The sequence below is a fragment of the Artemia franciscana genome, chromosome 4 (genome assembly GCF_032884065.1).
Source record: "Artemia franciscana chromosome 4, ASM3288406v1, whole genome shotgun sequence".
NCBI lineage: Eukaryota > Metazoa > Arthropoda > Branchiopoda > Anostraca > Artemiidae > Artemia > Artemia franciscana.
The window spans coordinates 27,591,426-27,608,121 of record NC_088866.1 but is presented as its reverse complement, the minus strand read 5'-3'; the positions used below and the strand labels follow the sequence as shown (position 1 = coordinate 27,608,121).

Genomic DNA, 16,696 nt, shown 5'->3' with positions numbered 1-16,696 from the left:
CCGGTTTTGCTACTTTAGGTACTTCCAGGTAAGCTAGGACGATGAAATTTGGCAAGCGTATCAGGGACCGGACCAGATTAAATTAAAAATAGTCGTTTTCCCGATTTGAACATCTGGGAGGAGTGGGGGCCGGTTAATTCGGAAAAAATAGAAAAAATGAAGTATTTTTAACTTATGAGTGGGTGATTGGATCTTAATGAAATTTGATGTTTGGAATGATATTGTGTCTCAGAGCTCTGATTTTAAATCCCGACCGGATCGGATGACATTGGGGGGAGTTGGAGGGGGAAAACCTAAAATCTTGGAAAACACTTAGAGTGGAGGGATCGGGATGAAACTTGATGGGAAAAATAAGCGCAAGTCCCAGATACATGATTGACATAATCGGAACTGATTCGCTCTCTTTGGGGTAGTTGGGGGGGGGGGAGTAATTCTTAAAAATTAGAAAAAATGAGGTATTTTCAACTTATGAATGGGTGATCGGATCTCAATGAAATTTGATGTTTAGAAGGATATCGTGTCTTAGAGCTCTTATTTTATAACCAGAACGGATCCGCTCTCTTTGGGGTAGTTGGGGGGAGGGGCGGCGGTTAGTTCTGAAAAATTAGAAAAAATGAGGTATTTTAACTTACGAACGGGTGATTGGATCTCCATGAAATTTGATATTTAGAAGAATATCGTGTCTCAAAGCTCTTATTTTAAATCCTGACCAGATCTGGTGACATTGGGGGAAGTTTGGGGTGGGGAAACCTAAAATGATGGAAAACGCTTAGATTGGAGGGATTGGGATGAAACTTGGTTGGAAAAATAAGCAGAAGTCTTGCATACGTGATTTACATAATTGGAACGGATCCGCTCAATTTGGGGGGGGGGGGGTAATTCTGAAAAATAAGAAAAAATGACGTATTTTAACTTACGAAGGAGTGATCGGATCTTCATGAAACTTCATATTTAGAAGGACCTCGTAACTCAGATATCTTATTTTAAATCTCAACCGGATCAAGCGTAATTGGGGGGGGGGAGCAGTTGAGGGGACCGGAAATCTTAGAAAATACTTAAAACGGTGAGATCAGGATGAAACTGGATGGAAAGAATAGAAAACTGTCTAAGATACGTGACTGACATAACTGGACCGGATCTGCTCTCTTTTTCTTGGAATTGGGGTGGGGGGTATTTTGAAAATTGAGGTATTTGTAACTTACGAAAGGGTGACCAGATCTTAATGAAATTTGATATTTAGAAGGATCTTGTGCTTTAAAGTTCTAATTTCAAATTCCGACCAGATCCTGTGACATTCGGGGGAGTTGGAGGGGGAAACCGGAATTCTTGGAAAACATGACAATTGGGGTATTTTTATCTTACGAATAGATGATCGGATCGTAATGAAATTTGATTTTTAGAAGGAATTCATGTCTCAGAGCTCTTATTTCAAATCCCGACCAGATCTTTTGACATTGGGGGGAGTTGGAGGGGGAAATCTTGGAAAAACACTTGGAGTGGAGGAATCGGGATGAAGCTTGGTGGATAGAATAAACAAATGTCCTTGATACGTGATTGACAGAATCGTACTGGAATCGCTCTCTTTGGGGGAGTTGGGGGGAGGGTTCAGTGATTTGGCGAGTTCGGTGCTTCTGGACGTGCTAGGGCGATGAAAATTGGTAGGCATGTCAGGGAGCTGCACAATTTGACTTGATAAAGTCGTTTTCCCAGATTCGACCATCTGGGGGGCAAGAGGGAGAGGAAAAATTAGAAAAAATTAGGTATTTATAACTTACGAGTGGGTGATCGGATCTTAATAAATTTTGATATTTAGAAGGACTTTGTGACTCAGAGCTCTTATTTTAAATCTTGACCGGCATCAAGCCTCTTATTTTCCTTTTTAAATCCATTTATTGATTCATAGAATTTTGTTAGAGCTCATACCATATGATCTCTTGGCTCTTAGCTCTTCTCGCCTCGTCACAAGTGCCATATGAGCTCTTAGCTCTTGTTCTTGGTTTGCTTTGTTTTGGGCTGACGTATCTCTTTCTATTTAATTTTTCTACCGAGTTGCCTCCCTGTAGTAACATAATAAGTACTTATATGTTACAGCATCCATGTTAAGTTCATCATCTAAGTAGAACCTATTTCTCTGACTAATCCTGGTGAAATATCACAAAATATGATGAAAAATATAATATGGTAGAAGTCTAGTTGGAATTTATCTAATTCTAGTTGGTTATCTTCGAAAATCTGAAAATAAAATGTGTTAGGTACAATTATTCTTCATATTATGAAATGAGAATTGTTTTCTAACTTCACACTGTCCAAATGCTTTACCCCCCCTCTCCCTAATTTGCAAATATATAGCCAAATCATATATTTCTCATCTATTCTGTCACTTGGCTTTGTTTGTCTTATGCTAATCTGAAAGAAACTAATAAAGAAACCAGTTCTATAGTGCATCAATGGATAAAGAACTTAACATAGCCACTATAATATACAAGTACCACATAATATTTTAGGCATTAATGTGTAATGAGTTAGAGGTAATAGGCTTGAGATTGTCTGTGCAGGATTTTGACTCTAAAGATAGAAGAGTATTACAAAGTGTACAAAACCATATTGTGACCAAGATGGGCCCAGAATCACACCCAATTTTCGTTTTGGAAGACCTGGGTTAAATATTTAAATAGTTTGTGTAAACTCGAGAAGATGTGCTAGTCCTCTTCCTGCACTGTTTCTAGGACTATGGCTTTGCCTGGGGCCAAAATAATTTTAATGATTTAAAGAATATGAAAATTGCAACTTGGAATGCTATAATGTGAGGATGTCATAAGGAAAAATTTAAGAGAAATTGGAACTTCCTGGCAGGCTGTAAAGAGGGAGGCATTGAAGAGATTGGGATAGAAGAGGCCTGTGTAGTGTTGTTGGCCTCAGGTGGCTTGGTGCTGCAGTGAGTTGTTAGTAGTTTAGCAGTAGTAAATTTGTGTAGGTAAAATCGCAGTTTTCAACACAATATAGCTAGGATGAAAGTAGTTTAATAGTATTTTGTGGGGCCAAACAACCATTTCAGCCTAAAGAATGCCAAAAACCCATCAAGTGATAATTTGGTGATTGCTAATGCATTTAAAATCAACAAACTATAAAATGAGTTTTTAGAAAGCTTCATTTTAATCAAGTTGATTCGTATAAGACTTAGTAAAAATATCTATTGTAGTGTATAATTGTACAGCAGTCCTTCTAAAAGAGGGCTGGTTTGTCTTTGCATACGTGGGAGGGTTTTGCTTGCAACTCAACAAGTGCACTTTTATGCCCAGCACTCCTACCTCTCTGTGAGCCTTCATAAGAATATAAAAGGAGTTTTTTGGGGGAGGGATAAAGGTTTATTAATTATCTTCCTTGATTCCGGGGATTTTCAGGATATGCTTGTAGTAAGGGGGCTGTAATGTGATAGCACCCTTCTTATTGTAGACAATTTTTTTCTGTGTAACATAAAAGATAATCTTTGCATGCTTAAACACGCAGTGGGGTAGGGTATTGCAACCACTGTCAGAAAATTTCACAAGGGGTAGGGGAGTTGAAGGAGGCAGTAGTAGCCTCCTTCACATTTATAAGAGCCCTTAGTTAAACACTTCATATTAACAACCCTAATCAATAGGAACCCAAACTCCAAAAAACAAAGTTCTGATTATAATATATGCAATAAACCCCCATCCATCATAACCCCACCCCTCCTTCTATGAACAGTTCTGTACATATACTCTCTTTGAAAAAGCAGCTGTGTATGTATTTACGTATTTATTGATGGTTTTTTTCTTGGAAACAGCATCTTATTTTTTTTTAATGGGCACTCTGAAATTTTCTGGCCATAATAAATGATCTAGATAGGTCACGAGTTTGAGAAAATTTATTTAGAGCCTTAATTTTGAAAAAAAAATGTAAATGATGTCATATTTATATACATTTCATAAGCATACGTTGTATCGTTTTTTCCCCCAGAGTCATTGTATTGTTCTTAGTATCTCTGACCTGACTATAACACAAAAACCATAGACTATGGCGCATGCAAAATTACACAAGATGACAAATGACTGAACAGCTAAAGGAAATGACATAGAACAAGAGACAGCAAAATCACATTGAATTGCTAAGGAAAACATTGCGCAAGACAATCTGATCTTAGATGTCATGGAAAGATGTCTGAGGTAATGAAGTAGGAAAATGAAGCACAACGAGACTTGAAGCTAGAAGACATGCAGCAACAAGCATCACAATGATTCCTGAATGAAAATAATAGACAAAGAAATCTGTGGTTAGAAGAAAAGCAACAGAGATGGCTGTTCCCTCAAAGCATTGCTGTGCAGAATTTGCTTTTTCATTTAAAGAGCTCTGTTTGAGAGAGTTGTAGCCCTCTTTGTATTAATGGTAATCCTGGGGTATGATATTGAAACAAATGGAAGTAAATCGAAAAAAAAAATCAATTGAAAGTAAGGAGCAACATTAGAACTTAAAACAAACAAATATTATTCTGTATGTGAGGATGGCTGCCCCCTCCTCAACTCTCTGTTCTTTATGCTAAAGTTGAACATTTTACTAACTTCGGTTATATTTATTCCTTAAAAACGACAGCTTAAGCACAATTGAATACCCTGATTGAATACCCAGGTTGCGCTTTTTGAACCTAATAAATGAAAGAAGGGACTCAGTCTGTGTTGGCTCAGTCCAAGGAAGTTTGGGCCAAGTCAATCATCTTCAGTGTTGAGTCCCAGTTTAATGCAACTCGTGAAAGGGACAAAAATGAAACCTTAATCAGATTCTAACCTAAGAATCATACATCCTGAAACAAGGTCAATTTTAATGCTTAAAATTTGAGTTTTGTTTGGGCAGATATTTTTACATAGGTTTTTTGCTGGGCTGAGTTTTGTTTACGTATATTTCGCTTTAATTGAGTTTAGCATGATTATGCCAAGTTGAATGCTAAGTGGATTGATTGTGTCTTTGTTCATGGATGAACATATACCTCATCCTTTTGGTAGAGGAGAACAAAGAATATCTTGGGTGGGGGGTCGAGATGGAAATAGCACATAAAAGGCTGCAGTTTGTACAATTGTTTGGATCAGTTATAGAGAAAACCAAGCACTCTTTGCATGTGCAAATATATATCTATTGTCTGAATTTTCTAGGTCGAATTTTTTAATTAAGTTTTTAGGGATTGAACTGCATATGTGTTTGCTGATGTTTACCTAGTTGAATTTTTTGTGTGGAGACCTATTCAAGCTTATTTTAGTTACCGATTAGCTGTAAAATACGCTTATAAAATGTTGTATTATCTCAAAATTTGTTTTCTATTTAAAAAAAATAAAATAAAAATCAACTTTTGTACTTTCAGTGAAATTTTTTCTTTCAGAGAATCAATTTGCGTATAATTTTTTCTTTTTAATCTCCTTCCCAATTTTCCTTGTTTTTCATCTTGTTTTCCTTTCCTCCTTCCCATCAAATTGAGTTTCAGTTTGATTTAATAATCACAATGATATTTCAACTTCTTTTTTTACAGAGCTAAGGCTTGGGAATTGAAGCCTGTGAGTTTCTTCCAAATTACTACAATGAATGTCATTAGAAGAGCTTTAGGAGTCCTCCGCCTTCCTGATCTTTCAGTTGACGCTAATTGTCACGCTATTGGAATTTACATTTCCAGCAGAGGAATATGTGGCAAAACCCTACGAGAAAAAGTTGACAAACCAGCACCCTTTCCTTACGAAAAGAAAAATTTTTACCCCTACATCCATGGTCTTTATGATGACTGCCGTGACAGATTTGATGAAAATTCAGCTATCATTTGTGTTGAAGGGATGCCTCATGCTGGCAAATCTAAGCTGGCTGCTGGCCTTGCTGAGGAACTTGATATGAAGTATTACCCTGCAGTGTCAATGGATGAAATTTATAAACAGCCCAATGGAGATGACATTCGAAATTATAGGGATGTTTTGCCTGGAAATGTCTACCCTTGGGATGTAAATGATTTTCTGAAGGACCCCAAGAATAAACATAATGGGAGGTTGCAAGTTGAAATTTATAAGCTGCGGTTTATGCAGTATGCAAATGCTGTGACTCATCTGTTAAGCACAGGTAAGTATTAAACAGTTTTGAAGGATACTTGGATAAAAGAGTGGGGTGATCATAAGATAGGCCCAGACGTTCCTCCCAGGAATTTGAGCAAACTGACTGTGAAAAGGGGTGGAGGTAGTGGAGAGTTAAAATAGGAAAAAAAGTTATAAAAATAAATAATAGGTAAATATCAAAGCTATAATAAATAAAAATAATAAAACAATAAAATTTATTATTAAGCCATAGATCATGTAGTATTGTAATAAAATGATAAATGGAAAAATCAGCACATGCTAGTATCAAATGACGGATTAATTCTTTTAAACTCATACGGGTCCAATGGCACTGGAACTGAAGTTCAAAATCTTTTAAAAAAAACTCGTATCCAGCTCCTGTGCAACTTTGGATTCTACATGCAGTACTTACTAGCTGGCAATATCGGTGGAAATGTCTTTGTTGTCTCTGAGCTAGTGTTGGTTGCAAGGGCACCCATCACGAAAATATGGGAAGGAGCAGCGATTTTTCTGTATTTTTTTTTTTTTAAATAAAGACATCCCTAGAAGATCGTCGTAAATTTTTTTCTCGTTGAATTTCGGTTTTTATTTCCCTTCTTGTTTCAAAAGAATAATTCAAATTTTTTCCTTAAATAGATGTTTAGATGTTTAGTCTTTTGAATTAACGCTGCTAAGGTTGATTGTAAATAGAAAGTGATTGCGAAAGCTGAAGAGATTGAAAAAACAAGTTAAATATTTGTACGAAAACCATTGAACATTTTTGGCAGGAGGATATTGAGCCTTCAGGAAAAGTTTTTTTTTTGTGGGGAGTAGGGTAGGGGGATGTTAACTGTTGAATCGAAGGTTATGGGCAAAAGATTTTTTTTTTAAGGTTTTTCAAATCTTGCTTTTCTGTGAAATTGCTCGTGTTTGTTTTCCTTTTAAATCTATTGTATAACTTACCTTTGTTTACTATTTTTATCCATTTATTCTATTTTGTTTTATGTCTGTGAAATTTCAGGTCAAGGAGTGATTTTGGAACAGAATCCATACAGTGATGTCGCATTTACAGAAGCTATGATTGAATGTGGGTATATCAGCAAGCAAGGTAAGTAAAGATTATAGGAGACAAATTCCCTTTTCCTCCAATTTATGCCCCTGTATAGAATAGATCTACTGCAAGATCGATAATCAAAAAGAGGCTGGTTTTTCTGTTCATCATACATTCTGCTCTTTTAGTAACGGTATTTATACATTTCATTTAGTAATGGTGCTCATACATTTCATTTAGTATCTCATTTCATTAAATATTTAGTATGACTTTGTTTGTTTATTTACTTTTCGTGCATTATGTTGCTTTTTATTTTTTTTTTCCTTTTTTATCAATTTTGTCTTTCAGAATATTTATGAGTTTGGATCTTTTTCGAACGCTGGAATTCAATTGTCTATAAACTCCTCTATAACATATATATACAAAATAGGGGCAACACAGGGTGTTGTCTCGAACGTTTGTCACTAATGATGATTGATCGTTGTTAGAATTTTTGTGCTAAAGTACAGGATTGATGTTGCTAGTATAATTGTAAGTGAGGAAGGGGGAATACTGTCGAAAATTCTATGGATTAGGGGTGGATTTTAATGACTCGCGGGTTTTTTTGCCGCGCAAGAGCGTGTATTTTGGTAGAATCTAAAAAGCTGTGAGGCTTAGTGCCGTAATTTCACGAACAGTTTTTGGCTTTAGCAGCTGGCCGAAGTTCTTGGTAGGGACGGGTCCGCTTTAACCCCCTCCCCCTACTTATTGCTATTACTTATTTTATATTGACTGGACTGGAGGAAGGAATCTAACGGTTGTAGTTGCTTAATTAATAGTTTAATTGTTTTTTAATTAATAGTTTTAATTGTAGTTGTTTTTGTAGTTATATTTAATAGTTTAATTGTTTAATGTAGTTGTTTAATTAACATTTGTTATTAGTTTTTGCTTCAAGTGGCTAGGTGCTGCGATGAAGTCTTTTTGGTTGCAAGTTTTAATTTTTATGTGCATAGTTTCTTATCGTATTTATTCTTTTTGTGGCTCTGTGTTTATATCTTCTGTTTGCTATATATTTTGTTATCATTTTGTCTGATTATTTGGTCATCTTAGGCTTTTCGTTATTTAATCACTTAATGATGAGGGTAATAGCAAATAACTAAGAATGATTGGCAATTGGCGGTTCTGGCCTCTCTTGCACCCGGGGCAAAATCTTGATTATGTCCTTTCTTCCAAAAAATTTTCCGGCCAAATTTTAGCAAAATTTTCATTTGTTAACAAAATTTCACTAACTGCGCCCTCTACTTTATTTTAATTAAGATACAATTTAAAAAATTACAAAGTGATTGTAACCGTTACATTATTTATTTGAAATTTAGCACCCCTAAATTCTGCACCCGGTGCAATTACCCTCTCTGTCTCCCCCATAAAACCACCTCTGGTGACTGGCTTCTAGAACCCAAGTTAGCTAGGAACTTCGATGCTCTATCGAAGGGAAAAGTATATATTTCGTTCGTGGTAAAAAAAAAAAAAATGAGGGTCACCGACTTTTAAGAAATCACGTTCACCAGGTAGCGTGTGCCAAGCTTTTTGGAAGTATGTCCAGGTCTGCGGGGACTGTGAAACGCATGCTGGAATTATGCGGCACACATGACATTCTGAGTTGTAAGAAGGTGACGAAAAGTGGGCGCCCCTTCCATAAAATAGTTTTCTAATTTCATTGGTTTGCTTCTGCGACTTTTTTGTTAGCAAATAACATTATTCCATATTTCTAGAGGGAAAAATCACAATGCCTTTCTAAAATATGGCTGGTTTTAAAAGGAAATCAGTGAAAAGAATGAAAATTTTGAACCTGAAAATATTGAGCAAGTATTTCCTCTGTTTCCCTGTGGCTGTATGTTCTAAAAATGCAGCTAGGTTCGAACATATCAAGATGGTCAAGACTCAAAGCATCGGATAAATGAAATAAAACAATCTAAGTACAACAAACAAATGAAAAAACCAACAAAATATGACAAAAATAATATAGGCAAAATAATATAAGCAAACAAATAATATAATATAAACAAAAAATAATATAAGCAAACAAAGTAAACAAGCAACAAGCAAAACTAAATATTATTGAAGATTGTGTTGTTTGTATCTATTTTTCTCTCCTATAAATTACTGCTCTGTTTGATTTGTTGGAGCATTTTTATTCTATTTACTTGTGTTTTATACCCTTGTATGTTGGGGGAAATAAATAAATGTATATATATTCTGCCTGAATTTTGTGTGGAATTGCGATCGGGCTCTTTAGCTGTACGATTCTCGGAATTCACTCATGGTTACATCAGTAAGCTCAGAGGACAACCTTAAAGTTAATGATCTTGTACGAATGGCCCAAATATAAAATCAAGCTATTGAGCTAAATTCATGAATTGAAGACCAACCGTAAAGTAACTGCTCGTTTAAAAATTGTCTAGGAGTAAAAAATATTGCATTTTTAATTCACTTTTTCAACCGAGGAATTGTATAAAATTAAGATTTTTAGTAAAATTCATGAATTGAAGGGCAACCGCAAAGTGACTTCCCATGTGTAAACGGTTCACAAACAAAGAATACTTAATCGTTAATTCTCTTTTCCAGCCGAGGAAGCTTTAAAAAATGAATATTTTGTGCAAAACTGAAGGGCTATGAACTAGAAGGCGACTGTATAATAGGTGATCATGTCAAATGGTCCAAGAATAAGTTCAATTTCATCTTTAATTCTCATTCGAGGAATTTAATTCTTTTTAGTCGAGGAATTAAATTCTTTTCAGTCGAGGAATTTAATTCTTTTCAGTGGGGGATTGGCTTAAAATTAAGATTTTGAGCAAAATTCATAATTAAAGGGCTATGAATTGAAGGGCAACCGTAAAGTAACCAATCATGTACAAATGGCCAAAGAAAAAAACTTTCATCTTTAATCTCTTTCTCATCCAAAGAATCGAATAGAGTGGAGCTTTCTAGCAAAATTCGTTAATTAGAGGGCGAATGTAGCAAAACTGCTCATCTGTGAATAAACCAAGTATAAATTAGATTTTATTTTTAATTCAGGCTTTCAGTCAAATGATGGTAAAAAGGGTGGACTGCCGTCTAAATTTTGGAATTTGATTTGGCTGTAAAAAACTAATGAATATTTTTATTCAAGAATGAATCACAACATCATCCAAATGACGTCACAGCTGACTTGACACTACCCTATCCAATCAACCCGATTTTTCAGTTCATTTATATTGTAAGAGCTCCGATCCCTATGAATAAATTACATTTTTAGTTCTCTTTTTCAGTCGAGGAATGGTATAAGATTATGATTTTGAGCACTCATTGTGAAATTCTCCACCCTCATTTGATTGTTTATTTGGATTCACCAGTCAACGAAATAGAGAAGCGAATAAAGGAAAAACATGGTCAAATACCACCCGCTCTGGCTACTAAATTTTTGGAAACCTTGAACAATAGATACAAGTATGGCTATCTGCCAGAGATCAGGTGGGTTTATTTTTATAAATTTGACCTTTTTTTTTGTAACGCTATTTTCCTGATTAATTTGTTCTATCTTTTAAAATAATTCTGGTATATATATGTATAAGCAGTCCACCACATAAGGAAACATGTTAAGAAAACAATTCTTACTTCATAATATGCACAATTATTCTATTTAATATATTTTGCGGCGGGAGAACCTTTTTCTTTATTTCTTTCCTTGTTTTTCCAGTTTTCCTATGAAATTCATGTGTTTCTTAGAAACTATATATTTACAGAGTATATAACCCCCACCCACCTAATGTGCAAATATATACCAAGAATTGCATTCTGAGTCTAAATATAACCTTCCTTTGTCTCACAAATGAAATTCACCCCCACCCCCATGATTTGCAAATATATACCCTGATTTGGATATATTTAGGGGTGGTAGTAAAGTTCATTTGTGATGTAAATGAAGGTTATATTTAGATTCAGAATTTAATTCTGGGTATATACTTGCACATTAGGGGGGTGGGGGTATATACTCTGTTAGTAAATAAGTTCTAAGAAATTTATGAATTTCTCAGAAATACTGGGAAGAACAAGGAAAGAAGTGAAAATAAAAATTCTCCTGCTGGAAAATATATTAACTAAGACTATTGTCCATGTCATGAAGCAAGAAATGTTTTTCTTAACATGTCTCCTTATGTGGTGGACTGCTCATACATCTATACCATAATTTTTGAAAATTATTTAGATTAAATTTGGCCATAAATCATGTAGACGAAACTTCATTTTATGTGGTGATAAATTCACAGTAAAATGCAAAACCGATAAATTACTTAAAAAATCATTTTAAGTTTTTTGTGAAAGCCTAAACCCCAAGATCCCACTTCCCCGTACATATCTGATTATGATAAATTACCGCTCTGTCAATCAAAAACTGGCATCTGATTACTGGTTAAAATCTGAACATGGTTGTGACTCAAAACAACAAGTGTTAAAGATGTTAAGAAAACCAAATATTTAATATCTCGAAATCTTTTATTAATGAACCTTAACTTGACGTCCATTTTATAAATGTGCTAACAGCCTCTGGTAAAATTTGGAAACTTTTTTACTTTAGATGAAAATGTCTTATAAATATTAAGAAAACTAGTATTTGATATGTTAAAATCCGTTACCAATAAACTTCATTTTATGACATGTGTGCAATCTGCAATTTAAAATTTTAATATCTTCGGGCTTTTTAATTGGGGCTTTAGTTTCTCTCTTAGTATCATAACTATACAATATGTCTTTTTCAAATCCCGTCTCTTCTCAATGGTACCAACATCTTTGCTTTCTAAAACTAATATCTTCATTCATCCACCATCTACACTTACAAATAAGAAATTTTAAACTTTATTAATAAAAAGATTAAATTTTCATAGTTAGCACTTGGAGTACCAAAAACATGAAAATAAAAATATTTTGACCCCCTGGACCTATCTAGCTCTATTCACACCTAAAAAAAAACTGATTTTCTTTAAAAAATTATTTGGTTGTTACAGAATTATGAAGTTTGTGTGCCAGTATCACGTTTTTGTCAGTTTTAACACGTTGAAACGTGAAAATAAATAAGCATAACTAATAGTTAAATTGGATAATACTTTTTGTCCAAAAAATCCAAACATTAATGATTCCCAAAGATAACTACACTTTCAAAGGGGGGCTACATCTTTTCAAGTAGTTTGGTGCCGGGTTCTTTTTTTTTTATGGCTGACTTTTCCCCTACGTTTCATTGTGTTGTGAGAGTAACACTTTGGTTTTGTCCCGTCTTTTTTGTTTTTTTCCTATGCCACCGATCTTAGCTTATTCTTGGAAACTGGTAAGGATCTAACCTGTGCGGTTTTTACGGAAAGTGTGGACCTCAGGCCGGATTGATGAATATGACATTACATTTTGGAAAGCTCCACAGAACTCTTGCCTGGGGCCAAAAAGGATGGTTATTGCTTGTCCACGAGCCAGAGCCTATGGTGCTGCTTTCGAGTGGAAAGCTTCGTTGTAGCAGGCAAGTAGGCAGGCACCATTTCCAAATTGAAGATGGACTAAAACGTATAAATGTTAAATATATGCGGTAGTTACCCGGCCCCACAGCCAATATATCTTCTTTGAGTGATAAATAGAAAAATTTACAGAAGCAAAAATGTGGCATTTTCCCACGGGTCTGAAAGTGCTGCCATCTATTGTTTCTACCCATTTCTGTTCGTGATTTCAGCTAAATTTATCATTCGGCTGCTTGGACTTGGGATTGCGGTAGAGAAATGGTATCAGATGTGCCTAATAAACTTTAAAAGTTCTCTCATTGCTAAAGAAATTGGAGCTTTTCCTTTGCTCCTTTCTAAGTGGTGACGTTAGAAAGTTGGCCTACGACAAAAAAAATCAACTTTTGAACTGAGGCAGATAGAATTTTTTTGACGGCAATCGATAGCTCTTGATGAGCTGATCCAAGTATATGACATCCATTTTTTGGTACAAAAATTCCTTCATGAGGCATACCAGTTTGAAAGTTTCAATTGGTTGACAACTTCAGTAGTAAGGTACACATTGAAACGAAATCTAGGCCGATACAAATTGTGAGCCATATAGAGGACTTGTAAGCAACAGTCGGCTGTTAGGTAATAATCACCTTCGGCAATGAGGGGTTAGCAACTTTAGCTAGTTGGTGAATCTATCATTTGTTTCCAGTGTATTTGATGGTAAAACCAATTTGGTTCCAGTGATAAGACATGTAGGGGACTTGTAATTAATAATCTGCTGTTAGGCTACAGTCAACTTCAGCGATGAGGAGTTTGCAACTTTGCTAGTTGGTGTACCCATTTATTTGTTTCCGGTGAACTTAATGCCTATCACGGGAGAGGGACTTATAAGTAAGAATCGGTTCACTTTGAGCGAGAAATGGCTGTTAGCTCATAATCATTTTCGGCAATCTGGGGTTTGCCACTTTTGCTAGTTGGTGTACCTATTATTCGTTTCCGGTGTATTTGATGGTTAAACCAATTTGGTTCCAGTGGTAAGACATGTAGGGGACTTGTAAGTAATAATCGGCTTTTGGACTGCAATCATCTTCAGCGATGAGGGGTTTGCAACTTTTGCTATTTTGGTGTACCCATTTATTTGTTTCCGGTGAACTTGATGTCTATCACGGGAGAGGGACTTGTAAGTAAGAATCTGTTCGCTTTGGGCTAGAAATTTGTGCAAATTGGTGCACATTATATTCGATCTCCTTAAATCTGACAGAATTAAGTGTTTACGCAACGGGTACAAACTTTGGCGTAAAACAATGAGGTAGTTTCGTAATAATTAGTGTCACATGGTATTTTAATCCTGAAAAGTTACGGATAGCTTTATAATACCAACTAGATTATATAAGATATTGTTCCAAGTTTTCATCCGTCACGATGTCTTCGATTAAAAAGGATAAAGTTTAACTGGCTGCAAAGTCAATTTAGTCCCTTCTTTCGATATTATTTTGTAGTTGTTGTTTTCAACGCTGAGAAATAGCCTTTGGTCATGTGGTAACTGATTGCGTTCTTGTTTGAACATACCGTTTTAAAAACTTCGATAGGCTGACAACTTCATCATTTAACTGATGGTGAAGAAACAAGCACGAACAAGAATGTAAAACAATGAGATAGTTTCGTAATAACTAATGGAATGTCATCTATGGTATGTTGATCCTGAAAAGTTAGGGATAGCTTTATAATACCAACTAGATTATATAAGATACTAGCTGTTGGGGTGGCACTTCGCGCCACCCCAACACCTAGTTGGTGGGAGTGCTTCGCCCCCCCCCCCCCAAGCCCATCCGCGCGCGTAAGCTGTTACGTGCCATATTAGTTACGCGCCATTGTAGTTGTGTCCCTGTGTCCCACCTGTGAATATATATATATATATATATACTAGATGTTGGGGTGGCGCTTCGCGCCACCCCAACACCTAGTTGATTGGGCGCTTCGCGCCCCCCCCCCCCCCCCAAGCCCCCCCGCGCGCGTAAGTCGTTACGCGCCATATTAGTTATGCACCATTGTAGTTGTGTCCCTGTGTCCCACCTGTGAATATAGATAGATTTATATATGTGTTTCAAACTACGTAAAAATTGCGAATATACAACATTTTTGGCTTTCCCACTACTGGGAGCTTTCCGTTTCCAATTGCCAGCAATTGATCTGAAAATGTTTGACCAGAGTCATCGTTTTGCAATCGGACAAGCATATTTGTAGTTAATTTTAATATTTTTACGTGTGCCCATAAATTAGAATTTTTCAGGCAAGCATTCATTTCGTCTGCAGGAGTTAAACTACGTAAAAATTACGAATATACAACATTCTTGGCTTTCCCATTGTCTGTGCATATACAAAGCCGTATGCACTAATAATGACGTCATATGCAAACGCTCTTTTTACAAATAAACAAACATGCATACACACAACTCGTTTTTATATAGATAGATAGATAGATAGATACAATACAAATTAACTGCGTAAAACTTGCGAATATACAACATTCTTCGCTGTCCAATTGTCGCTGCATATAAATAGATTGTCAGGTTTACCGACCCTCGAACATGCAACGTACAATTGTCCATGGGAAAAACAATCAGTATTAAGATCTATACCACATTTTTGTAATGATTGACCTTAAGCTTTGTTAATGGTGATTGCAAATGCTAATCGAATTGGGAATTGCAATCTTTGAAATTGAAAAGGCAGATCCGTTGGAATCATGGGAATGCGAGGAATAAGAACAGCCTCACCCTCAAAAGGCCCTGTCAAGATTGTGGCCTCTATTAGGTTCTCCATTGTTTTTTTTACGGCAAGTCGCGTGCCATTGCAAAGCTTTGGTGGGTTGATATTTCTTAAAAGTATTATTGGTACGCCTATTTTTAGTTGTAGCACGTGTGGTGGAAACCCTGAAAGATCTATGGAATTTTAAAATTCAGATGGATAATTAACCGCTTCATTTGGTTCCAAAACTGTGTCGACTGACTTGCAAAGGATTGCCTGGTCTCGAATCTTGGTCAAAACAATATTGTTGATTTCGTCGACGTCTATATTTTTGGGTGCGAGAATCGCTCTTTCACTTAGCCATTTATTATTTTTATAATTTTTTAGAATATTCGGAAATACTTTTTCAATCAATTCATTTTTGGACGTCACTAAATTACAGAAATCAGCAGGTAGTTGTAAACGTCCTGAAATTGAGTCTATCGTATCATAAATGTCTTTTTGTTCCGACGTTAACTTGGAAATGTTATTTTGTACATACGAAATAGATCACTCGTACTGTAACTTTGTTCACGATCCAATTCTACACATGTCGAAACAGCAGCGATACGGTTAGGTGAAGGCATTCCCAAATCCTGAAGAGGTTTGTTTGCCATACGTACGCACAAATCTTCTATAATAACTAAGTGTATTTATAAATTTCTGATGTAAAATCAAAAGTCATATCTGACGTCTCTAACTGTTTTCGATGGAGTATATCTTCGGACATTTTTGACTTATATTTTTCCCATAACTCTGTAGGAGCTGATGGAGAGCAAGTGCACGAATTTGACTTGGGGTTGACGTTTCGCACGCGTCATTGATGCAGTTATCTCAGTGTTGGTCATTCTCCAATAAATTCAGAGCTTGGCATGCACTACGGTAAGTGTCATGTATAGTACCGTTTACAGTTCTCAAATACTCAAAGGATGTCGGACCGGGTACATTCACCAAAAGCAGGCGTAGAAAGAAGCATTCATGTTGATTGGGGTGAACGGTGTAGAGTCTTCCTATCGTGGTATCTTTGAAGATGGTAGGTTGGCCGTAAACCCACTGGTTATCTACTTCGATGGTGGTACCGTTGCCATTGTAGGTTCTTCAGTCATTTTACAATTAGAAATTTCTCTTTCAACGGTCTTCTTACAATTAAAAATTTGTCTTTGAACGATATTCTTAAATACCTGTGTCCTGGTCGTCATTTATATTCCCTGTGTCCCGGTCGTCATTTGTGTCCCGGTATCCCAGTCTGTAATTTCTCTTTGAGTGTCCCGGTCGTTATTTATATTCCCTCT

General features: G+C 35.9%; 1 protein-coding gene across 4 annotated transcripts in view; it reads left to right on the top strand.

Annotated features, from left to right (window-relative positions):
* The window catches only part of LOC136026239 (NADH dehydrogenase [ubiquinone] 1 alpha subcomplex subunit 10, mitochondrial-like), a 49,480-nt gene that overhangs the window by 11,013 nt on the left and 21,771 nt on the right, over nucleotides 1-16,696 (top strand). For all 4 annotated transcript variants that reach the window (XM_065702595.1, XM_065702593.1, XM_065702594.1 and 1 more), the window contains exons 2-4: nucleotides 5,537-6,108; nucleotides 7,102-7,188; nucleotides 10,419-10,620. In XM_065702595.1, coding sequence (XP_065558667.1) covers nucleotides 5,586-6,108; nucleotides 7,102-7,188; nucleotides 10,419-10,620 — 812 coding nt within the window. In that variant the 5' untranslated portion in view covers nucleotides 5,537-5,585. The remainder of the gene's footprint in view (nucleotides 1-5,536; nucleotides 6,109-7,101; nucleotides 7,189-10,418; nucleotides 10,621-16,696) is intronic.